The 26,356-nt window shown below is 48.8% G+C and overlaps 1 protein-coding gene across 1 annotated transcript in view; it reads right to left on the bottom strand.

The window, feature by feature from the left end:
• The window catches only part of LOC147104924 (serine/threonine-protein phosphatase 4 catalytic subunit-like), an 847,849-nt gene that overhangs the window by 817,066 nt on the left and 4,427 nt on the right, over positions 1 to 26,356 (bottom strand). The window contains exon 2 of the mRNA XM_085962065.1: positions 19,998 to 20,152. Coding sequence (XP_085818191.1) covers positions 19,998 to 20,095 — 98 coding nt within the window. The 5' untranslated portion in view covers positions 20,096 to 20,152. The remainder of the gene's footprint in view (positions 1 to 19,997; positions 20,153 to 26,356) is intronic.

Here is a 26,356-nt window from a genome sequence, read left to right as displayed (position 1 = left end):
CAGTCACTAACACTGTATTAACAGGACCCTCACACTGAGGGACAGGCCCAGTCACTAACACTGTATTAACAGGACCCTCACACACTGAGGGACAGGCTCAGTCACTAACACTGTATTAACAGGACCCTCACACTGAGGGACAGGCCCAGTCACTAACACTGTATTAACAGGACCCTCACACTGAGGGACAGGCCCAGTCACTAACACTGTATTAACAGGACCCTCACACACTGAGGGACAGGCTCAGTCACTAACACTGTATTAACAGGACCCTCACACTGAGGGACAGGCCCAGTCACTAACACTGTATTAACAGGACCCTCACACTGAGGGACAGGCCCAGTCACTAACACTGTATTAACAGGACCCTCACACACTGAGGGACAGGCCCAGTCACTAACACTGTATTAACAGGACCCTCACACACTGAGGGACAGGCCCAGTCACTAACACTGTATTAACAGGACCCTCACACTGAGGGACAGGCCCAGTCACTAACACTGTATTAACAGGACCCTCACACACTGAGGGACAGGCCCAGTCACTAACACTGTATTAACAGGACCCTCACACTGAGGGACAGGCTCAGTCACTAACACTGTATTAACAGGACCCTCACACTGAGGGACAGGCTCAGTCACTAACACTGTATTAACAGGACCCTCACACACTGAGGGACAGGCCCAGTCACTAACACTGTATTAACAGGACCCTCACACTGAGGGACAGGCCCAGTCACTAACACTGTATTAACAGGACCCTCACACACTGAGGGACAGGCCCAGTCACTAACACTGTATTAACAGGACCCTCACACACTGAGGGACAGGCTCAGTCACTAACACTGTATTAACAGGACCCTCACACACTGAGGGACAGGCCCAGTCACTAACACGCTGTATTAACAGGACCCTCACACACTGAGGGACAGGCCCAGTCACTAACACTGTATTAACAGGACCCTCACACTGAGGGACAGGCCCAGTCACTAACACGCTGCATTAACAGGACCCTCACACACTGAGGGACAGGCCCAGTCACTAACACACTGTATTAACAGGGCCCTCACACACTGAGGGACAGGCTCAGTCACTAACACTGTATTAACAGGACCCTCACACTGAGGGACAGGCCCAGTCACTAACACTGTATTAACAGGACCCTCACACACTGAGCGACAGGCCCAGTCACTAACACGCTGCATTAACAGGACCCTCACACACTGAGGGACAGGCCCAGTCACTAACACTGTATTAACAGGACCCTCACACACTGAGGGACAGGCTCAGTCACTAACACTGCATTAACAGGACCCTCACACTGAGGGACAGGCCCAGTCACTAACACACTGTATTAACAGGGCCCTCACACACTGAGGGACAGGCTCAGTCACTAACACTGTATTAACAGGACCCTCACACTGAGGGACAGGCCCAGTCACTAACACGCTGCATTAACAGGACCCTCACACACTGAGAACATAAGAAGTAGGAGCAGGCCATACGGCCCCTCGGGCCTGCTCCGCCATTCAATAGGATCATGGCTGATTCGAACTTTGACTCACGTCCACTTCCCTGCCCGCTCCCCATAACCCTTAATTCCCTTATCAGCTAAGAAACTGTCTATCTCCGTTTTAAATTTATTTAATGTCGCAGCTTCCACAGCTCTCTGAGGTAGCAAATTCCATAGATTTACTACCCTCTGAGTGAAGAAGTTTCTCCTCATCTCAGTTTTGAAAGGGCAGCCCCTTATTCTAAGATTATGCCCTCTAGTTCTAGTCTCACCCACCAGTGGAAACATCCTCACCGCATCCACCCGATCAAGCCCCCTCACAATCTTATATGTTTCGATAAGATCGCCTCTCATTCTTCTGAATTCCAATGAGTAGAGGCCCAACCTACTCAACCTTTCCTCATAAGTCAACCCCCTCATCTCCAGAATCAACCGAGTGAACCTTCTCTGAACTGCCTCGAGAGCAAGTATATCTTTTCTTAAATATGGAAACCAAAACTGTACGCAGTATTCCAGGTGTGGCCTCACTAGTACCCTGTATAACTGAAGCAAGACTTCCCTGTTTTTATACTCCATTCCCCTTGCAATAAAAGCCAAGATTCCATTGGCCTTCCTGATCACCTGCTGTACCTGCATACTAACCTTCTGTGTTTCATGCACCAGGACCCCCAGATCCCTTTGTACTGTAGCACTTTGCAGTTTCTCTCCATTTAGATAATAACTTGCTCTTTGATTTTTTCTGCCAAAGTGCATAACCTCACACTTTCCAACATTATATTGCATCTGCCAAATCTCTGCCCACTCACTTAGCCTGTCTATGTCCTTTTGCAGGTTTTTTATGTCCTCCTCACTCACTGCTTTCCCTCCCATCTTTGTATCGTCGGCAAACTTGGATATGTTGCACTTGGTCCCTTCCTCCAAATCGTTAATATAGATTGTAAAGAGTTGGGGTCCCAGCACTGAGGGACAGGCTCAGTCACCAACACGCTGTACTAACAGGAACCTCCTTCCTTTTGGCACCATTTGTTGTAATTGCAAAGTCAAGATCTTCATGACCTCAAGACACAAAACTCAATCTATTTATGTGCTAGCCAACTGGAATAACACAGCATCAATGGCTCCATTTATTTTGGTAAAATCAAAGCAACCAAAAGAAAATCCAAGTGATTTACTGAGGTCTGTAAAGAAAGGAAAGACAGACTTGCATTTCTATAGCGCCTTTCACGACCTCAAGACATCCCAAAGTGCTTTACAGCCAATGAAGTACTTTTGAAGCAAAAACAGGAAAAGGTGCAAATATTCAGCAGGTCAGACAGCATCTGTGGAGCGAGAAACAGTTAACGGTTCAGGTCCATGGCCTTTCGTCAGGTGCTGCCTGACCTGCTGAATGTTTGCACCATTTTCTGTTTTTATTTCAGATTTCCAGCATCCGCAGTATTTTGCTTTTGTGCAAGTACTTTTGAAGTGTAGTCACTGTTGTAATGTAGGAAACGTGGCAGCCAATTTGCGCACAGCAAGCTCCAACAAACAGCGATGTGATGATGACCAGATAAATCTGTTTTTGTGATGCTGATTGAGGGATAAATAATCAGTACTCCACTGGAGTGTCAGCCTGGATTTTTGTGCTCAAGTCTCTGGAGTGGGACTTGATCCCACAACCTTGTGACTCAGAAGCCAGTGCTACCAACTCAGCCACTGTATATTCTACCTGATAATTCTACCTTCTAACCAGTTACTGTCTTGCACTGACAGAGGTTACAAACTCCTGCCTTGCGTCTAGTTACAATCCAAACCTTTTCCCCTTGTGTGTTGGTACATGACTGGGTCACCGCAACCAGTAAATTCTCTGGTCTGACGCCCAGCTCTTGCTGAGCTCGCTGATTTTGGTCAATCTGGCACTACAGTTTACCCGAGTATCTCCAAGCTGCAGAGGAGAAATTTTATTTTCAGCTAGGTTTCCAGCTCCTGATTTTTATTCAATGACCCATGCTGGAAAGTGTGTGCGCCTATCAGATAAACAGCACTGAACCCGAGTCTGATGCCCAAACAGTTAAATAACCTGCCAAAAACTCAAACTGGATCAAATATAGGCTGCGGCAGCACAGGAGGGAGTGGGAACAAGAAACATCATGCGTGAGCGAGAGAAAGCAAGAAAGAATGAACAGAGGGACAGGAGGCGGCCATTCAGCCCCTCGGGCCTGCCCGGCCATCGAATTAGACCATGGCTAATCTGCACTCAACTCCATTTACCCACCTTTACTCCAGATCCCTCGATACCCTACATTGCTACAGTGACCACGCGTCAAAAAGTACTTCATTGGCTGTAAAGCGCTTTGGGATGTCCTGAGGTTGTGAAAGGCGCTACAGAAATACAAGTTTGTTCTTTTGTACCCAACAAATATCTGTCGATCTCAGTCTTGAAAGCTTCAATTGTCCCCCAGCATCCACAGCCTTTTGGAGAAGAGAGCTCCAGATTCCCACTACCCTGTGTGGAAAAAACGTGCTCCCTGATTTCACTCCTGAACGGCCTGGCTCTAATTTGAAGATTATGCCCACTTGTTCTAGATTCCACACCAGAGGAAATCGTTTCTCTGTATCGACCCTATCGAATCCTTTTAACATTTTAAACACCTCAATTAGATCACCCCCCAACCATCGAAACTCAAGGGAATACAAGCCAAGTTTATGCAACCTGTCCTTGTAATTTAACCCTTGAAACCCTGGTATCATTCTGGTGAATCCCTTCCAAGGCCAATGTATCCTCCCTGAGGTGAGGTGCCCAAACTGAACCTGGCGCTCCAGGTGGGGTCTGACCGAGGCTCAGTACACCTGAAGGATCACTTCCTCCCCTTTGTAATCCAACCCCCCCGAGGGGAGGTGCCCAAGCTGAACACAGTGCTCCAGGTGGGGTCTGACCGAGGCTCGGTACACCTGAAGGATCACGTCCTCCCCTTTGTAATCCAACCCCCTGAGGGGAGGTGCCCTGGACTGGACACAGCGCTCCAGGTGGGGTCTGACCGAGGCTCGGTACACCTGAAGGATCACGTCCTCGCCTTTGTAATCCAACCCCCTGAGGGGAGGTGCCCTGGACTGGACACAGCGCTCCAGGTGGGGTCTGACCGAGGCTCGGTACACCTGAAGGATCACGTCCTCGCCTTTGTAATCCAACCCCCTCGGGATAAAGGCCCACACTCCATTAGCCTTTTTGTACTTGCACACTAGCTTAGTGAAGTGTACTGGGTCACCAACATCTCTTGGCACCTCCACAGTTCAACAACAACTTGTATTTATATAGAGCCTTTAACGTAATAAAACGTCCCAAGGCGTTTCACAGAAGCGCCATCAAACAAAAGTTTGACAATGAACCACATAAGGAGATATTAGGACAGGTGACCAAAAGCTTGGTCAGAGGCAGGTGTTAAGGAGCGTCTTAAAGGAGGAGAGGTAGAGAGGCGGAGAGGGGTTTAGGGAGGGAATTGCAAGGCTTACGGCCTATGCAGCCGAAGACTCGACCACCAATGATGGGGCAAAGATAATTAGGGATGTGCAAGAGGCCAGTATTGGGAGAGCGCAGAGATCTCCAAGGGTTGTAGGGCGGGATGAGGTTACACAGATAGGGAAGGACGAGGCCAGAGGGATTTGGATACGAGGATGAGAATTTTAAATTTGAGGTGCTGTCGGACTGGGAGCCAAGGTAGGTCAGCGAGCACTGGCTAAATGGGACTTGGTGTGGGTTAGGTTACAGGCAGCAGAGGTTTGGATGAGCTGAAGTTTATGGAGGATGGAAGGAGGGAGGCTGGCCAGGAAAGTATTGGAATAGTTCAGACCAGTGGTAACCAAGGCATGGATGAGGGTTTCAGCAGATGAGCTGAGGCAGGGATGGCAACAGGTGGTCTAACAGGGGTGGAAGTAGGCGGGCTTGGTGATGGAAAGGATGTGTGGTCGGAAGCTAATCTCAGGGTCAAATAGAATACAGAGGTTGTTTCAGCCTCAGATAGTGATCAGGGAGAGGGATGGAGTCCGTGACTAGAGAGCGGAGTTTTGTGCCGTGGACCAAAGAAAATGGTTTCGGTCTTCCCAATATTTAATTCGAGGAAATTGGTGCTCATCCAATACTGGATGTCGGACAAGCAGCGTGACAAATTAGAGACAGTGGCGGGGGTCGAGAGAGGTGGTGCTGAGGTAGAGCTGGGTGTCATCAGCCTATAGGTGGAATCCGACATTGTATTTTCAGATGATGCTGCCGAGGGGCAGCAAGTAGATGAGAAGTAGGAGGGGGGCCAAGGATAGATCCTTGGGGGACTCCAGAAATAATGGAGCAGGAAGAGAAGCCATTGCAGGAGATTCTCTGGTTATGAATGGACAGATAAGAATGGAATCAAGTGAGTGCAGTCCCACCCAGTGGTGGAGAGGCGTTGGAGAAGGATGGAGTGGTCAACCGTGTCAAAGGCCGCAGACAGGTCGAGAAGGACAAGGAGGGATAGTTTATCACTAACAGGCACATAGGAGAACATGTGACATTGAGAAGGGCCATTTCGGTGCTGTGGCAGGGGCAGATACCAGATTGAAGAGGTTCAAACAAGGAGTTCTGGGAAAGATGGGCGTTGATTTAGAAGACATCATCACATAGAATCATTGAATGGTTACAGCACAGGAGGAGGCCATTCGGCCCGTCGAGCCCGTGCCGGCTCTCTGCAAGAGCACTTCAGCTAGTCCCACTCCCCCGCCCTTTCCCCGTAGCCCTGCAATTTTTTTTTCTTCAGGTACTTATTAAATTCCCTTTTGAAAGCCACGATTGAATCACATTCAAGGACTTGAGGGGAAAGGGAGGTTGGCGATCGGGTAGTAGTTTGCAAGGACAGGGGTCAACGGTGTTCACTAGGACTAGTTCCTAGTCTCTCATCAAGAAAATATTCCGATTTGTCGTTCTCAGATCTAAAGTGGATGACCTCACACATAAGTAGTAAGAGCAGGAGTAGGCCATACGGCCCCTCGAGCCTGCCCCGCCATTCAATAAAATCATGGCTGATCATCGGCCTCAACTCCACTTTCCTGCCCAATCTCCATATCCCTTGATACCCCTAGAGTCCAAAAATCGATCAATCACAGCCTTGAAGACTCAGCCTCCACAGCGCTCTGGGGCAAAGAATTCCAAAGATTCACAACCCTCTGAGTGAAGAAATTCCTCCTCATCTCAGTCTTAAATGCCCTACCCCTTATCCTGAGATTATGCCCCCTCGTTCTAGACACTCCAGCAAGGGGAAACAGCCTCTCAGCATCTACCCTGGCAATCCCCTTCAGAATCTTGTATGTTTCAATGAGATCACCTCCCATTCTTCTAAACTCCAGAGTGTATCGGCCCATTCTACACAATCTCTCATCATAGGACAGCCCTCTCATCCCAGGAATCAATCTAGTGAACCTTCGTTGCACCGCCTCCAAGGCAAGTATATCCTTCCTTAGATAAGGAGACCAAAACTGCCCAGTACTCCAGGTGTGGTCTCACCAAGGCCCTGTACAATTGTAGCAAGACTTCCTTACTCTTATACTCCAACCCCCTTGCAATAAAGGCCAACATGCCATTTGCCTTCCTTATTTCTTGCTGTACCTGCATGCTAGCTTTCTGTGTTTCTTGCACGAGGACCCCCAAATCTCTCTGAACACCAACATTTGAAAGTTTCTCACCATTTAAAAAATATTCTGTTTTTCTATTCTTCCTACCAAAGTGAATAGCTTCACATTTCCCTACATTATCTCCATCTGCCACCTTACTGCCCACTCACTTAGTCTATCTACATCCCTTATAAAGAGCGCCGAGAGTGGGAGCAGCGGCACAGAGATAGCGCCGAGAGCGGGAGCAGCGGCACAGAGATAGCGCCGAGAGCGGGAGCAGCGGCACAGAGAGCGCCGAGAGCGGGAGCAGCGGCACAGAGATAGCGCCGAGAGCGGGAGCAGCGGCACAGAGAGAGCGCCGAGAGCGGGAGCAGCGGCACAGAGATAGCGCCGAGAGCGGGAGCAGCGGCACAGAGAGCGCCGAGAGCGGGAGCAGCGGCACAGAGAGCGCCGAGAGCGGGAGCAGCGGCACAGAGAGCGCCGAGAGCGGGAGCAGCGGCACAGAGAGCGCCGAGAGCGGGAGCAGCGGCACAGAGATAGCGCCGAGAGCGGGGGCAGCAGCACAGAGATAGCGCCGAGAGCGGGAGCAGCGGCACAGAGATAGCGCCGAGAGCGGGAGCAGCGGCACAGAGATAGCGCCGAGAGCGGGAGCAGCGACACAGAGATAGCGCCGAGAGCGGGAGCAGCGGCACAGAGAGAGCGCTGAGAGCGGGAGCAGCGGCACAGAGATAGCGCCGAGAGCGGGAGCAGCGGCACAGAGATAGCGCCGAGAGCGGGAGCAGCGACACAGAGATAGCGCCGAGAGCGGGGGCAGCGGCACAGAGATAGCGCCGAGAGCGGGAGCAGCGGCACAGAGATAGCGCCGAGAGCGGGAGCAGCGACACAGAGATAGCGCCGAGAGTGGGAGCAGCGGCACAGAGATAGCGCCGAGAGCGGGAGCAGCGACACAGAGAGCGCCGAGAGCGGGAGCAGCGGCACAGAGATAGCGCCGAGAGCGGGAGCAGCGACACAGAGATAGCGCCGAGAGCGGGAGCAGCGGCACAGAGAGCGCCGAGAGCGGGGGCAGCAGCACAGAGATAGCGCCGAGAGCGGGAGCAGCGGCACAGAGATAGCGCCGAGAGCGGGAGCAGCGACACAGAGATAGCGCCGAGAGCGGGAGCAGCGACACAGAGATAGCGCCGAGAGCGGGAGCAGCGACACAGAGATAGCGCCGAGAGCGGGAGCAGCGGCACAGAGATAGCGCCGAGAGCGGGAGCAGCGACACAGAGAGCGCCGAGAGCGGGAGCAGCGGCACAGAGATAGCGCCGAGAGCGGGAGCAGCGGCACAGAGAGAGCGCCGAGAGCGGGAGCAGTGACACAGAGATAGCGCCGAGAGCGGGAGCAGCGGCACAGAGAGCGCCGAGAGCGGGAGCAGCGGCACAGAGATAGCGCCGAGAGCGGGAGCAGCGACACAGAGATAGCGCCGAGAGCGGGAGCAGCGACACAGAGAGCGCCGAGAGCGGGAGCAGCGACACAGAGAGCGCCGAGAGCGGGAGCAGCGGCACAGAGAGCGCCGAGAGCGGGAGCAGCGGCACAGAGAGCGCCGAGAGCGGGAGCAGCGACACAGAGATAGCGCCGAGAGCGGGAGCAGCAGCACAGAGATAGCGCCGAGAGCGGGAGCAGCGGCACAGAGAGCGCCGAGAGCGGGAGCAGCGGCACAGAGATAGCGCCGAGAGCGGGAGCAGCGGCACAGAGAGCGCCGAGAGCGGGAGCAGCGGCACAGAGAGCGCCGAGAGCGGGAGCACCATTCGAGACTCGTCAGATACTGACGCAGTCCATGTCCATATGCAGCAAGACCTGGACAACATTCAGACTTGGGCTGACAAGTGGCAAGTAACATTCGCACCACACAAGTGCCAGGCAATGACCATCTCCAACAAGCGAGACTCTAACCATCTCCCCTTGACATTCAATGGCATTACCATCGCTGAATCCCCCACTATCAACATCCTGGGGGTTACCATTGATCAGAAACTGAACTGGACCAGCCATATAAATACTGTGGCTACAAGAGCAGGCCAGAGGCTGGGAATTCTGCGAGTGTCTCACCTCCCGACTCCCCAAAGCCTTTCCACCATCTACAAGGCACAAGTCAGGAGTGTGATGGAATACTCTCCACTTGCCTGGATGAGTGCAGCTCCAACAACACTCAAGAAGCTCGACACCATTCAGGATAAAGCAGCCCGCTTGATTGGCACTCCATCCACCACCTTCAACATTCACTCCCTCCACCACCGGCGCACTGTGGCTGCAGTGTGTACCATCTACACGATGCACTGCAGCAACTCGCCAAAGCTCCTTCAACAGCACCTTCCAAACCCGCGACCTCTACCACTTAGAAGGACAAGGGCAGCAGACGCATGGGAACATCACCACCTACAAGTTCCCCTCCAAGCCACACACCATCCTGACTTGGACCTGTATCGCCGTTCCTTCACTGTCGCTGGGCCAAAATCCTGGAACTCCCTTCCTAACAGCATTGTGGGTGTACCTACACCATATGGACTGCAGCGGTTCAAGAAGGCGGCTCACCACCATCTTCTCAAGGGCAATTAGGGATGGGCACTAAATGCAGGCCTAGCCAGCGACGCCCACATCCCATCAATGAATTAAAAAAAAGGAAGGAGCTGATGGGCGAGTAGCTGGTAAGTGTATTTTTAAAAAATGTTTATAAGTTTATTTCTGCTAAGTTAGTTAATAGCCTATTAAATAGAGGGAAGTGCTGATTGGCGAGTAGCTGGCGAGTGTTTTTTGCCATGTTTTAAGTTTATTTCTGCTGGGTCAGTTGGTAGTTTATTAAATAGAGGCATGGCAGGGCAGCTCAGTCCCGTGGAGTGCACGTCCTGGACGACCACATGTGCGGGAAGTGTCGACAGCTACAGCAACTCGAGCTCCGCGAGGCCGAGAGTTACGTGGATAGCACGTTTCTAGAGGTGGTCACCCCGCAGCTTAAGAGTATGCAGGCAGAAGGGGAATGGGTGACCCCCAGTCAGAAGAGGACCATCAGGCAGGTAGCGCAGGAGTCCCCGGAGTACATCACGCTCTCCAACCAGTATTCTGTTCGGAGTACTGGTGAGGGCGATGATTCCTCTGGGGAGTGCAGCCAGAGTCAAGTCCATGGCACCACGGGTGGCTCAGCTGCATCAGGGGAGGGGGGCGGGGGGGAGGATAAAGAGTGGATGAGCAATAGTGGTAGGGGAGCAGACAGGCGTTTCTGTGGCCGTAGACGTGACTCCAGGATGGTATGTTGCCTCCCTGGTGCCAGGGTCAAGGATGTCACTGAGCAGCTGCAGGACACTCTGATGGGGGGAGGGTGAACAGCCAGAGGTCGTTGTCCATATTGGTACCAACATATAGGCAGAAAGAGGGATGAGGTCCTGCAGGCAGAGTTTAGGGAGCTAGGAGAGAGATTAAAAAGCAGGACCTCAAAGGTAGTAATTTCCAGATTACTCCCGGTGCCACGTGCTAGTGAGTACAGGAATAGGAGGATACAACAGATGAATGCGTGACTGGAGAGATGGTGCAGGAGGGAGGGCTTTAGATTCCTGAAGCATTGGGACCATTTCTGGTGAAGTGGGACCTGTACAAGCCGAACGGGTTACACCTCAACAGAGCCGGAACCAATATTCTCATGGGGAGGTTTGTTAGTGCTGTTGGGGAGGGTTCAAACTAACTTGGCAGGGGGATGGGCACCAGCATATAGGAGTAGAAAAGAGGAATAAGGTGCTTAAGAGAGTGATTGTGTTGGATAGTACTCGAGAAGAAAGTACTAGAGGCGGTAGTAGTAACATATTAGATAGGAGCAGACTAAGAAAGACTACGAAAAATTCCAAAATTGGTTTAGAATGCATGTACGTAAACGCACAAAGTGTGGTGAATAAGGTTGGTGAGCTACAAGCACAATTAGCCGTGTGGCAATGTGATGTGGCAATAATGGAAACGTGGCTTAAAAACGGTGATGACTGGGCACTTAATATTCAAGGGTACAAGGTTCAGGAAAGATAGGGAAGGAAAAAAGGGAGGTGGGGTGGCAGTGCTGATTAAGGAAGACATTGTAGTGTTGGAAAGGGAGGATGTTCTTGAGGGGACAAGGACAGAATCCATTTGGTTAGAGTTGAGGAGCAAAAAGGGTCTGATCACACTATTGGGGGTATTCTATAGGCCTCCAAATAGTTAGAGGGAGGTAGAGGAGCAAATCTGCAGGGAAATCGCAGAGATATGCAAGAGCTATAGAGTGGTGATATTGGGGGACTTTAATTACCCAAATATCGATTGGGATAATGCTAGGGTAAAGGGAAAGGAGGGGGAGGAATTTCTGAAATGTGTTTAGGAGAATTTCCTTGACCAGTATGTTCTTGGCCCAACTAGGAAGGAGGCATTGCTGGATCTGGTGCTGGGGAATGAGGTGGGCCAGGTCGACCAAGTGTCTGTGGGAGAACACTTGGGTACGAGTGATCATCGTATCATAAGATTTAGATTAGTAATGGAGAGGAGCAATGAACAATCTAGAGTGGTACTTCTAAACTGGAATAGGGCTAACTTCAATGGGATGCGAAAGGATCTAGCCAGGCTAAAAGGGAACCAAAGACTGACAGGAAAAAGGTGATATATGCTTAGAGACGCAGGGCAAGGCTAGAATACTCAATGAGTACTTTGTATCGGTGTTTACTAACAATATATCGGTAGAAGCAATGGAAGGGGTGAAAATTGATAGACAGGATGTACTAGAAAGGCTGGGTATGCTTAGAGTGAACAAGTCGCCTGGTCCAGATGGCATGCATCCCAGGTTGCAAAGGGAATTGGGGGAGGAGATAGCAGAAGGGCTTGCTATAATTTTCCAATCTTCCCTAGATGCAAGGGAGGTGCCTGAGGATTGGAAAGTGGCAAATGTGACACCATTGTTCAAGAAAGGGTGCAAGGACAATCCTAGTACAGGAAATGCTTTGGTATCCGGCACCGACGTGTTGCCGGTTGATTAAAAATTCCGGATGGCGGAGAGGGTTATCTACCGAGGCTATTTTTAACAAACAAAGATAAAAAAATCAAGAAATGTGCAGTATACAGTAATTGGGTACTCCCGGCAGCGCGGGAGTCAGACTCCTGTTATTGAGGTGTTCGGATTTCCGACAGCGCCAAGAAGCCGAGTAGTGGCAGTTTGGAGAACTACCCCCACTGACTAACTCGGCCACGGCAACATTTCCGGTTATTGAGGTGTTTTCGGAGTATGAATTTTGCCGGTTAATAGAGAATTCCGGATATTTAGGTGCTGTTTAAACGAGAGTTTCCTGTAACTACAGGCTGGTCAGTTTAACATCAGTGGTGGGTAAAGTTTTAGAAACAATAATCAAGGAAAAAATTAACGTGCACTTGGAAAGGTTTAAGCTAATTAAGGAGAGCCAACATGGATTTGTAAAAGGCAGATCGTGTTTTGACTAATCTAATTGAATTTTTTGATGAAGTAACAGAGGATTGTTGAAGGGAATGCAATGGATGTTGTCTACATGGATTTTCGGAAGGTGTTTGACAAAGTGCCACTTAGAAGGCTGGTTAACAAAATTGAGGCTCATGGAATAGGTGGGTCAGTGGCAGCTTGGATAAGAATTTATATATAAATGACCTGGATATTGGAATACAGAGTAGAATTTCTAAATTTGCCGATGACACCAAACTTGGGGGTGTGGCAAACAGTGAGGATGATACCAATCGACAGCAACAGGACATAGAAAGGCTAGCAGAGTGGGCAGACAAGTGGCAGATGGAATTTAATACAGAGAAGTGTGAGGTGAAGCATTTGGCAGAAGGAACAGGGAGAGGCAATATACACTTAATGGCACAGTTTTAAAGAGTGTGCAGGGACAGAGGGACCTGGGAGTTAATGTGCATAGGTCCCTGAAGGTGGCAGGACATATTGAGAGAGTGGTTAGCAAAGCATATGGGATCTTGGGCTTCATAAATAGAGGTATTGAGTACAAAAGTAGAGAAGTTATGCTGAACCTTTATAAAGCACTGGTTAGGACACAACTGGAGTATTGTGTCCAGTTCTGGTCACCACACTTTAGGAAGGATGTGAAGGCCCTTGAGAGGGTGCAGAGGAGATTTACCAGAATGGTTCCGGGGATGGGGGATCTTAGTTACAAGGACAGGTTGGAGAAGCTGGATTTGTTTTCATTAGAGCAAAGGAGGTTGAGAGGTGATTTGATCGAGGTGTACAAGATTATGACGGGTTTGGATAGGCTAGACGGGGAAAGGCTGTTCCCACTAGTTGATGGTACAAGGATAAGGGGACATAGATTTAAGGTTTTGGACAAGAGATACAGGGGGGGGGGGATGTGAGGAAAAACTTTTTTACGCAGCGAGTGGTGAGGACCTGGAACTCGCTGCCGACGGAAGTGGTGGAAGCGGAGACACTCAATAGGCACTTGAGGGAAATAAACTTGCAGGGCTACGGGGATAGAGCAGGGGAATGGGACTGACTGAAATGCTCTACAGAGAGCCGGCACGAACGCAATGGGCCGAATGGCCTCCTGTGCCGTTATGACACTCTGACACTTTGCAGACTCTGTGTTCTCCTCACAGCTTACTGTCCCACCTAGCTTTGTATCATCAGCAAACTTGGATACATTACACTCGGTCCCTTCATCTAGGTCATTAATATAGATTGCAAATAGCAGAGGCCCCAGCACTGATCTTTGCGGTATCCAACTAGTTATAGCCTGCCAACCTGAAAAAGATCTGTTTACCCCTACTCTGTTTTCTGTCCGTTAACCAATCCTCTATCCAAGCTACTATATTACCCACAACCCATGAGCCCTAATCTTGTGTAATAATCTTTTATGTGGCACCTTATCGAATGCCTTTTGGAAATCCAAATATACTACATCCACTGGTTCCCCTTTATCTACCCTGCTAGTTACATCCTCAAAAAACTCTAATAAATTTGTCAAACACGATTTCCCTTTCATAAAACCATGTTGACTCTGCCTAATCATGTTATGATTTTCTAAGTGCCCTGTTACCACTTCCTTAACAATGGATTCCAGCATTTGCCCGACGACTGAGGTCAGGCTAACTGGCCTGTAGTCCCCTGTTTTTTCTCTCCCTCCTTTCTTGAATAGCGGTGTTACATTTGCGACCTTCCAATCCGCTGGGACCATTCCAGAATCTAGGGAATTTTGGAAGATCAAAACCAATGCATCCACTACCTCTTCAGCCACCTCTTTTAGAACCCTAGGATGTAGGCCGTCTGGTCCAGGGGATTTGTTGGCTTTTAGTCCCATTTGTTTCTCGAGTACTTTTTCTCTACTTATATTAATTACGTTAAGTTCCTCACCCTCATTAGACCCTTGGTTCCTCACCATTTCTGGTAGGCTTTTTGTGTCTTCTACTGTGAAGACTGATACAAAATATTTGTTTAATGTTTCTGCCATTTCCTTATTCCCCATAATAATTTCTCCTGTCTCAGCCTCTAAGGGACCAACGTTTACTTTTGCTACTCTTTTTCCTTTTTACATACTTGGAGAAACTCGTAGAATCTGCTTTTATATTTCTTGCTAGTTTTCTCGCATTCTATTTTTTCCCCTTATCATCAATTTTTTGGTCAACCTTTGCTGGTTTCTGAAACTCTCCCAATCCTCAGGTTTACTATTATTCTTTGCAACATTATAAGATTCTTCTTTCAATCTAATGCTATCCTTAACTTCTTTAGTTAACCACGGTTGGATCACTTTTCCTGTGGAGTTTTTGTTTCTCAATGGAATGTATTTTTGTTGAGAATTATGAAATATTTCTTTAAATGTTAGCCACTGCTTATCTGCCGCCATACCTTTTAATCTATTTTTCCAATTTACCTTAGCCAACTCACTCCTCATACCTATGTAATTGGCTTTATTTAAGTTTAAGACTCGAGTTTCAGACTTGGGTAAGTCACTCTCAAAATTAAGGTGAAATTATGATCACTCTGCCCCAGAGGATCCTTTACTATAAGATTGCTAATTAACCCTGTCTCATTACACAATACAAGATCTAAAATAGCCCGTTCCCTGGTTGGTTCCATGACATATTGTCCCGAATGCATTCCATGAACTCGTCCTCCAGACTACCTTTGCCAATTTGATTTGTCCAGTCTATATGAAGATTAAAGTCCCCCAAGATTATTGCATTACCATTGTTGCAAGCTCCTACTATTTCTTGATTAATATTCTGTCCAACGGTGTAGCTACTGTTAGGGGGCCTATATACTACTCCTACCAGTGTTTTCTGCCCCTTGTTATTCCTTATCTCCACCCATACTGATTCTACTTCCTGATCTTCCGAGCCCAGATCCTTTCTCGCTACTGTCCTTATGTCATCCTTTATTATCATGGCTACTCTCCCTCCTTTTCCATTCTGCCTGTCTTTTCGAAACGTCAAGGACCCTGGAAGATTTAGTTCCCAACCTTGGAACCATGTCTCTGTAATGGCTATTAAATCAAGCCCATTTATCTCTTTGTGCCACTTGTTCATCTATCTTGTTACGAATGCTTTGTGTATTCAGATAAAGAGCCTTTAATTTAATTTTTTTTAACCACTATTCGCTGCTTTGACCTTATTCTCTGCTGCACTGCTACCATTAAACTCTGTCCCTTCCTGTCACACTGCTTATTTTTACCCAATTCACAACACTGCTCTATTGCCTTGACCTTTCTCTTTAGATTTCTAAATTTCCCCTCACCTAACCCCTCCCCCCCCTTTTTTTTTTTTTTTTTTTTTTAAGTTTAAAGCCCTATCTACAGCCCTAGTTATTCGATTTGCCAGGACACTGGTCCCAGCCCAGTTTAAGTGGAGCCTGTCCCGACGGAACAGCTCCCTCTTTCCCCAGTACTGGTGCCAGAGCCCTATGAATTGAAACCCCTTTTTCTCCACACCATTCTTTGAGCCACGCATTTAACGCTCTGATCTGCTTGACCCTATGCCAATTTGCACCTGGCTCAGGTAGTAATCCAGAGATTACCCCCCTTGTGGTTCTGCTTATTAATTTAGACCCTAGCTCCTCAAACTCCCTCAGCAGATCCTCATTCTTAGTTCTACCTATGTCATTGGTTCCTACATGGACCACAACAATTGGATCCTCCCCCTCCCACTCCCACTCCAAGTTCTTCTCCAGGCGCAAGGAGATATCCTTAACCCTGGCACTGGGCAGGCAACACAGCCTTCGGGACTCTCTTTCACGGCTACAGAGAACAGTATCTATCCCCAACTATACGGTCCCCTAATACTACCACATTCCTTCCTTCTCCCCCCACTTGGATAGCCCCCTGTACCACAGTGCCGTGGTCAGTTTGCCCATCCTCCCTGCAGTCCCTTTCCTCATCCATACAGGTAGAAAGTACCTCGTACCTGTTGGGACAAGGTCCAGCGCCGCTGCTCCTCCATCACTACATCCTGGGTCCCCATATCTTCCTGACTCGCAGTCACACCCTCCTGTCCCTGACCACTGACAAACTCTAATGTACTACTTAACCTAAAGGGTGTGACTGCCTCCAGGGACAAAGTGTCCGGGTAACTCTCCCCCTCCCTGATGTATCGCAATGTCTGCAGCTCGGACTCCAGCTCAACAACTCTGAGCCGAAGTTCCTCGAGCTGCAGACACTTACTGCAGATGCAGTTGCTCGGGATCGCGATGCTCTCCACAAACTCCCACAGGCTGCAGTTACGACACACCACCTGCCCCTCAGTGTCTTGGCCAATACTTACCCCTCAACCAACACCAAAAACAGATTATCTGGTCTTCACCTCGCTGTTTGTGGGAGCTTGCTGTGTGCAACTTGGCCGTCACGCTTTCTATATTACAACAGTGACTACACTTCAAAAGTACTTCATCGGCTGGAAAGCGTTTTGGAATGTCCTGAGGTCGTTTAAGGGGCTATATAAATGCAAATCTTTCTTACTTTCCCTGTTAATGTTAACAAGTACTGGGGTCACTTCAACTTTAAATAGGCTAGGGGATAAAATATCATTCTACGCTGCAATTTGACAGTACATCACATAAGACTCTCCTAGTCAAAGCAGGAGATCCATTGTTGTAAATTCAGACTTTTAATTAAAATCTGTCAGTTTGGCTCGCTGTCACACCTGTCTCAATGAAACATCAGGTGAGACAGCTAGCTATTAAGTAACCGTTAGTACTATAAATAGGCAAACAGTGGGTACAGTAAATTGTTTTTAAAATTTAAAAGATCTAGTTTTTCTAAAAGTAGATTGTGTTTTTTTTATATACATTAGAATTATTGCAATCAGACATTCCTCATCTTCAGTAGCTTTGCCACAGAATCTACAAACTGTTGCTAGAGAAACTGGCTTTTCTATCTACAGAATCCAGAGGCCCTGTATATGTATTATACAATCGTGCAAACAGAGTGCATAAAGCACAGCAGATTGGTCAGCCTCCTGACTGAATTCCAGCTGCTGATGGGGCCAGGGTAGTGCGGGGAGGGAGGAAATGACAAACTCTGACCGTTTAGGCAGCTGGTATTTACAGGAATCCATTTCCACTCCCACTTCAGTTTCTCGCCTCCCTGATCTTTCAAGAAAGGCGCTCTGCCCCAGGCCTGTGCCAGTAACACTCGGATTCACTGCCAAGAGGTGCACAGTGGTGGCCGAGGGCGACGGTTCTTCTGAATATCCCTCTGTGCAAAAAGCTGCACTCGACACGACCTTAATGGTGAATTCACTGAGTGCAGGGCACTATAGTGCTGGTGAACAGGCACAGTGCAGGATGGTACGGTTAAAGTGCTGGTGAACAGGTACAGGGCTGGATGGTACGGTTAAAGTACTGGTGAACAGGCACAGAGGACGGTACGGTTAAAGTGCTGGTGAACAAGCACAGGGCAGGATGGTACGGTTAAAGTGCTGGTGATCCCAGTGTTCACAGGTACAGTACAGGATGGTAGACTTATTTGGCTGTCTCAAAAATTTGCAAAATCTAATGTTATGAGTGTCTGCAACTCAGATTAATGACATGACTGAAGACAGTTCACAGGAGCGATCTAGAAATCAGATCGCATGTCAGCTTTGATGGTATGCCCAACTCTCCTTCCTGTAGGTTTAGTCATACAGACTCTGCAGACACTGAACTCTGCTTTTTTTAAGTTTTAATTCCAAATTACCTCCCATCCCTTTTTAACACCTTCCTCTCCGTTGGGTGCAGACTCTTGCGGTTCCCATGGTTTCTCACCTAAGTGGCGACAGGCTATTCAACTGTAGAAACCATCGCAGTCTAAACTCATCCCATCCCCCCCGCCTGGCTTTCGCACATTTTCCTGCCGGAGTCACTGAGTAGCAGCCGGGAGCAGGAACCCAGCTGATTTCACCCCCCTGACAGAGGTCAGCTGTAGCACGCTTCTCAACACTCTAAGCTCAGGTCAGCTACCACAGCACAGACCAGGGATTGAACCGGAGACCTTGTGCTTGATGCTTCCGGCTGCCTCTAGCAATCGGGCCAGAGGAGTGACCATGCTAAGGGGAGTAGAAATCTGGAACTCTCTTTCCACCCCCCCCCACCCCCCAAAAGGCTGGGGTCAATTTATAATTTCAAAACGGAGTTTGATAGATTTTTGAGTGAGGGTGTTAAGGGTTACAGAACTAAGGTGGGTAGATGGAGTTAAGATACAGATCAGCCATGATCTCATTGACTGGCAAACAGGCTCGAGGGGCCGAATGGCAACGAACGGGGAAGTGCAACGAGACCTGGGTGTCCTTGTGCACCAGTCGCTGAAGGTAAGCATGCAGGTGCAGCAGGCGGTTAAGAAGGCAAATGGTATGTTGGCCTTCGTAGCGAGAGGGTTCGAGTACAGGAGCAAGGATGTCTTGCTGCAGTTGTACAGGGCCTTGGTGAGACCACACCTTGAGTATTGTGTGCAGTTTTGGTCGCCTTATCTGAGGAAGGATGTTCTTGCCATGGAAAGAGTTCAGTGAAGATTCACCAGACTGATACCTGGGATAGCAGGAATGACGTATGAGGAGAGATTGGGTCGACTGGGCTTGTACTCGCTGGAGTTTAGAAGAATGAGAGGGGATCTCATTGAAACTTATAAAATTCTGACAGGACTGGACAGACTAGATGCAGGAAGGATGTTCCCGATGGTCGGGGAGTCCAGAACCAGGGGTCAGAGTCTAAGGATAAGGGGTAAGCCATTTAGGACAGAGATGAGGAGGAATTTCTTCACCCAGAGAGTGGTGAACCTGTGGAATTCTCTACCACAGAAGGCAGTTGAGGCCAATTCATTAAATATATTCAAGAAGGAGTTGGATATATTTCTTAAGGCTAAAGGGATCGAGGGATATGGGGAGAAAGCAGGGACAGGGTACTGAATTTGGATGATCAGCCATGATCTCATTGAATGGCGGAGCAGGCTCGAGGGGCCGAATGGCCTACGCCTATCTTCTATGTTTCTATGTTTCCTCCTGTTCCTGGGCCCATTTACCCCAGTGAATCCTCCTCCATTCAGAACACCGGCAGGCTGTTAGCCAATCCCTTAACACTGGGGCAAGTCCCTCTGCGAGAACTAACTGATCATAAACTGCAGGGTTAAAAAATACAAACACATCCTTGCCTCCAAACTACATGCAACGTTTCAGCCCCAAACACCCGAGTGTGGTCCTTCTCCAAGATGGTTTCCAAGATTTGAAAACCCCCAAACATACAGCTCATTTAATTCAATTGGAAACGTTTCAAACTCCTGCTGCAAATACACATTCTTAATCTAACACCATACAGAAATATAAAATGTAACTGTATACAGGTGGCTCACTCCCTGCCAACCCTTGAGCAGGTTATACTCTGGTCAGTTCCATACCTGGCTTTGGCACACAGCACTTTCACCTCGCTTTCTTTGATGAGCTCGCAACGCATTAGTTGCTCTATCTGATGGTCCAGGTCACTCGTGTCGGCCATGATGGCAGATGGAAATGAGGGGGTGAGGGGGGGTAGGAGGTCTCCAACAGGAACAGGCTGAAACACAACACAGAAAACCAGCTTGGTCAAAAGAGAGAAGAGATCCCTAACCCTAAAAACATTGGGATACAATCTCTATATGGTACAGATGGGATCATTCAACTCTGTGATGATATCAAACCCAGAGTGAAGATAACAGAAATGAGAAAAATCAACAGAACGCGTGCTGAATATCTTAGGATGCACCTATCGATCCGAGCATGCCGCGGTATCAGAGTTACACTGACTGTACAAAGGGATAATTGGGGTAACTGAAGACCAGTTAACCTCGTATCAATAGCAGGAAACGTGCTAAACTACTAGGAACCGTAAGGGATAACGTTAGTGAACACTTGAAAAAGGTCCCGCACAGACAGCAGGGTTTTACATGTACGCTGAAGGCACCCTCACCAGCTCGACCTCACCACCATCTCTCGACCCCTCCACTGTCGCTAAATTGTCAGACTGTTTGTCCGACATCCAGTACTGAATGAGCAGAAATTTCCACCAACGAAATATTGGGAAGACCGAAGCCATTGTTTTCAGTCCCTGCCACAAACTCCATTCCCTAGCCATCAACTCCAGCCCTCTCCCTAACATGTGCCTGAAGCTGAACCAGACCTTGGTATCAACCCCACAATTCCACCCCCGCCCCACCCACCCCCCCGGAGATATCTGTGCGCCTCTTGTTCTGGCCTCCACCATTGGTGGCCGTGACTTCAGCTGCCAAAGCCGAAGTTCTGGAATTTCCTCCCTAAACCTCTCCATCCCTCTACCGTCAGGGATGCTCAAGAGGGCGGGATTAGAGGAGCACGGATATCTCCCGAGGTGGGGGGGGGGTGTTGGAGGAGATTACAGAGATAGGGATAGGGAGGGACAAGGCCACGGAGGGATTTGAAACCAAGGATGAGAATTTTGAAACCGGGAGCCAATGTCGGTCAGCGAGCACAGGGATGATGAGTGGATGGGACTTGGTGCAGGTTAGGACACGGGCAGCAGAGTTTTGGACGAGCTCAAGTTTACGAAAGGTAGAACATGAGGCACCAGCCAGGAGGGTGCGGGAACAGTCAAGTCTAGAGGTAACAAAGGCATGGCTGAGGGTTTCAGCAGCAGATGAGCTGAGGCAGGGCAGAGACAGGCGATGTTAGAGGTGGAAGTAGGCTGTCTTTGTTATGCCGCAGATGTGTGGTTGGGAGCTCATTTCAGGGTCAAATATGACACCAAGGTTGCGAACAGTGTGGTTCAGCCTCAGATAGATGTTAGGGAGAGGGATGGAGTCAGTCTAGGGAACGGAGTTTGTGCCGGGGACTGAAAACAATGGCTTCGGTCTTCCCAATATTTCATTGGAGAAAATTTCTGCTCATCCAGAACTGGATGTCGATGTATATAGATTCACCAGTATGATACCAAGAACGAGAGCATAACTAGAGCTGTATTTACTGGCCGCAGAGAAGGTTAAGGTAGATTGAATAGCAGTGTTCAAAGTTTGAAAATAATTGAGAAGACGAAGGATGAAAGACTTTTAACTGGTCAGTAAATCCATGACAAGGGACAGAAACTTAGATTGGTATTAAAAGCATTAAGTGGCAAGGCCATGAAGAATTTCTTTTCAAGCAAAGGGATATTAGAATTCATAATGCATTGCCACCAGGGTTACTGAAGATGAGTTAATGATGGCATTTGACAGACGTAGGCACATTCAAGTAAAACTATTAAAGGGTATAAGGAAAGACAGGGAACTGTGATTAGAGTAGATAATGCTCATGTGGAGCTAGCAGTGGATTAAACTACAATGAGCTCTCTCCAAACTGGAATGTCAGACTCGATTGACATTGATGATGCTGCAAACCTGAAGAGAACTTTGTTCAACCCTGGCTTGTTGGCAGTGCTTCGTCCAATCACACCAACATCATTAACGTGCAGCCTCGGGCCCACCTCCCACAGCACACCTGAATGTTGGGAGATGGGAGTCAGGCTGCAAACACCCCCAAAATGCTCAGGATTTCACTCCTACTGAAGTGTGCTAAGGAGTCACTGCTGATTAGATTGTAGTTATACTGCCAGTTCTGCACTTTGTAGGGTAAAAACATAGCAGTATAACTGCAGCCTCCAATTCAATGCCAAAAACTAAACAGAACTCTTCCGTAAACGTAATAATCTTCTCCAAACTTCTGTACTGGGAGGAGGAGGAGAAATGACTCTCCTTACCTCCCTACGTTGCTGCGCGCCAATGTATATCCTCCCAGGCATAACACCCACTTGGCAATCCCACCTAATCACTGACTCATGTTGGGCTGATCCCTCGGAGCTCTAACAATCACACCCAAGCCCTTTCCACATCTAACCATGCTTTCCCTTGCCCCGACGAACCCCTGCCACTATTGGGTTTGTGGCTCCAATTCAGGAGCTCAATGTTAACCTGTCAAATTTGCTGATTATTCTCCAATGGCAGCCAAAGTCCAATGACAGGAGCACACTGAAAGAAGTCAGGGAGCAGAAGAGTGGCAGGTGATTGAAATGCAAAGTACTGCATGCAGGAAGGAAAATTGAACAGACGCACTCCATGATTGGTGTTGAGATAGCCACGGATGAACTTGAAGAATCTAGAGTTATTAGACTCAGCACTTAACCTATCTACTGCTTTTTGGGCCGAGTGTCTGACACACTTGGAAACCAATCATCTTTACAACAACTTGCATTTATATTGCTTTAACATAATAAAACGTCCCAAGGTGCTTCACAGGAGCATTAACAAAATTTGACACCGAGCCATATAAGGAGGTATTAGAACAGGTGACCAAAACTTTGGTCAAAAAGGTAGGTTTTAAGGAGAAACTTAAAGGAGGAGGCAAGGTGTATAGAGAGGCTAAGGGAGGGAATTACAGAGCTTAGGGCCTCGGCAGCTGAAGGCACGGCCGCCAATGGTGGAGCGATGAAAATCAGGGATGCGCGAGGTCAGAATTGGAGGAGCGGAGAGATCTCGAAGGGTTGTGGAGCTGGAGGAGATTACAGAGGTAGGGAGGGGCGAGGCCATGGAGGGATTTGAAAACAAGGATGAGAATTTTGAAATTGAGGCGTTGCTGAACCGGGAGCCAATGTAGGTCAGCGAGCACAGGGGCGATGGGTGAATGGGACTTGGTGTGAGTTAGCACATGGGCAGCAGAGTTTTGGATGAGCTCAAGTCCACGGTAGGTAGAACGAGAGAGGCCGGCCAGGAGTGCGTTGGAATAGTCGAGTCTAGAGGTAACAAAGGCATGGATGAGGGTTTCAGCAGCAGATGAGCTGAGGCAGGGGCGGAGATGGGCAATATTACGAAGGTGGAAGTAGGCGGTCTTGGCAATGGAGAGGATATGGTGTCAGAAGTTCAGCTCAGGGTCAAATAGGACGCCACGGTTGCAAAGAATCTGCTTTTTGTGGGACAGACTTCCACACTTCTACCACCCTTGACGTGAAACTTCTCTCCAGAGTGGCCTGGCTCTGATTTTAAGGTTCTGTCCCCTTGTCCTGGACTCCCCCACCAGCGGAAAAAGTTTCTCTCTCTCTCTCTCTACCCTGTCACAGGAACACAAGTAGTAAGAGCAGGAGTCGGCCATACGGCCCCTCGAGCCTGCTCCGCCATTCAATAAGATCATGGCTGATCATCGGCCTCAACTCCACTTTCCCGCCCGATCTCCATATCCCTCGATACCCCTACAGTCCAAAAATCGATCAATCACAGCCTTGAAGACTCAGCCTCCACAGCCCTCTGGGGCAAAGAATTCCAAAGATTCACAACCCTCCGAGTGAAGAAATTCCTCCTCCTCTCAGTCTTAAATGGCCGACCCCTTATCCAGAGACTATGCCCCCTAGTTCTAGACACTCCAGCCAGAGGAAACAACCTCACAGCATCGACCCTGTCAATCCCCTTCAGAATCTTGTATGCTTCAATGAGATCACCTCTCATTCTTCTAAACTCCAGAGAGTATCGGCCCAGTCTACACAATCTCTCATCATAGGACAGCCCTCTCATCCCAGGAATCAATCTAGTGAACCTTCGTTGCACCGCCTCCAAGGCAAGTATATCCTTCCTTAGATAAGGAGACCAAAACTGTGCGCAGTGCTCCAGGTGTGGTCTCACCAAGGCCCTGTACAATTGGAGCAAGACTTCCTTACTCTTATACTCCAACCCCCTTGCAATAAAGGCCAACATGCCATTTGCCTTCCTTATTGCTTGCTGTACCTGCATGCTAGCTTTCTGTGTTTCTTGCACGAGGACACCCAAATCTCTCTGAACACCAACATTTGAAAGTTTCTCACCATTTAAAAAATATTGTTTTTCTATTTTTCTTACCAAAGTGAATAACCTCACATTTCCCTACATTATCTCCATCTGCCACCTTACTGCCCACTCACTCAGTCTATCTATATCCCTTTGCAGACTCTGTTCTCCTCACAGCTTACTGTCCCACCTAGCTTTGTATCATCAGCAAACTTGGATACATTATCGGTCCCCTCATCTAGGTCATTGATACAGACTGTGAATAGCCAAGGCCCAAGCACTGATCCTTGCTGTACCCCACTGGTTACAGCCTGTCAGGCCGAAAATGAGCCGTTTATTCCTACTCTCTGTTTCTGTCCATTAACCAATCCTCAATCCATGCTAATATATTACCCCCAATCCCATTAGCCCTAATTTTGTGTAATAACCTCTAGTGTGGCACCTTATCGAATGCTTTCTGAAAATCCAAATACACCACATCCACTTATCTACCCTGCTAGTTACAACCTCAAAAAACTAAGATTTGTCAAACATGATTTCCCTTTCATAAATCCATGCTGGCTCAGCCCAATCATGATTTTCTAAGTGCCCTGTTACCACGTCCCTAATAATAGATTCTACCATTTTCCCTACTACTGATGTCAGGCTAACTGGCCTGTAGTTCCCGGTTTTCTCTCTCCCTCCTTTCTTGAATAACCGGGTTGCATTTGCAGGGACAGTTCTAGATTCTAGGGAATTCTGGAAGAACATAACCAATGCATCCACTATCTCTGCAGCCACCTCTTTTAAAACCCTAGGATGCAGGCCATCAGGTCCAGGGTATTTGTCAATTTTTAGTCCATAGACATACCCCAGTCCACTACTTTACTTACTTCCTCAAAAAATTCGATTAGGTTTGCTGCATGACCTGCCCTTTACAAATCCATGTTGGCTCTCACTAATCAGTTCAAATTTTTCAGCCACTCTATCCTTAATGATAGATTGTAAGAACTTCCCCACAACAGATATTAGACTAACAGGTCACAATGTCGGACATGAAGCAGACTCCACTCTAGGGTTCTCAATCGCATGTCAGTTTAGCCCATAGCTCTCCCTCCAACCACTTCCCCAGTTTGTCAAAAGTCCACCTCACACAAAGGCCAGAGGCGTCCATTCCATGACCAGAACATCGGAACCACAAAGGAGAAGCATTTTGACATGTCTTGCACACGAGCTTAACCTGAGCAGTCGTTGAACAAACAAAACGGCCTTCACCAGCGCAGTGCTCCCAGTGGAGTAAACCCAGAGCGAATACGGCACCACCAGGCCCCCCGCTACAGATAGAAATCAGTAACTGGGACAGATGCCCCTTGAAGCTTCAATAAAGTGCTGACTACACATTTCAAACTAGTTCTCTCAGCCTCAGGTATTTACCACTCACACTCCCACCCCTCCCCCGGGTATTTACCCCTCACACTCCCACCCCTCCCCCGGGTATTTACCACTCACACCCCTCCCCCAGGTATTTACCCCTCACAATCCCTCCCCGCCCCCGGGTATTTACTCCTCACAATCCCTCCCTGCCCCCGGGTATTTACCCCTCACAATCACTCCCCTCCCCCGGGTATTTACCCCTCACACTCCCTCCCATCCCCGGGTATTTACTCCTCACACTCCCTCCCCTCCCCGGGTATTTACCCTTCACACTCCCTCCCCTGCCCCGGGTATTTACCCCTCAAAATCCCGCCCCCGGGTATTTACCACTCACAATCCCTCCCTGCCCCTGGGTATTTACCCCACCCACTCCCTCGGTGATTTACCCCTCACACTCCATCCCCTCCCTCGGGTATTTACCCCTCACACTCCTTCCCCTCCCCCCGGGTATTTAACCCTCACACACCATCCCCCCTCCCCCCCCCACAGGTATTTACCCCTCACTCCTCCCCCCCATCCCCGGGTATTTACTCCTCACACTCCCTCCCCTC

The sequence above is a fragment of the Somniosus microcephalus genome, chromosome 19 (genome assembly GCF_052327205.1).
Source record: "Somniosus microcephalus isolate GS21.2 chromosome 19, FLI_Smic_1.0, whole genome shotgun sequence".
Classification (NCBI taxonomy): Eukaryota; Metazoa; Chordata; class Chondrichthyes; order Squaliformes; family Somniosidae; genus Somniosus; species Somniosus microcephalus.
The sequence above is the reverse complement of the archived record's forward strand: the minus strand, read 5'-3'. Positions and strand labels throughout refer to the sequence as shown.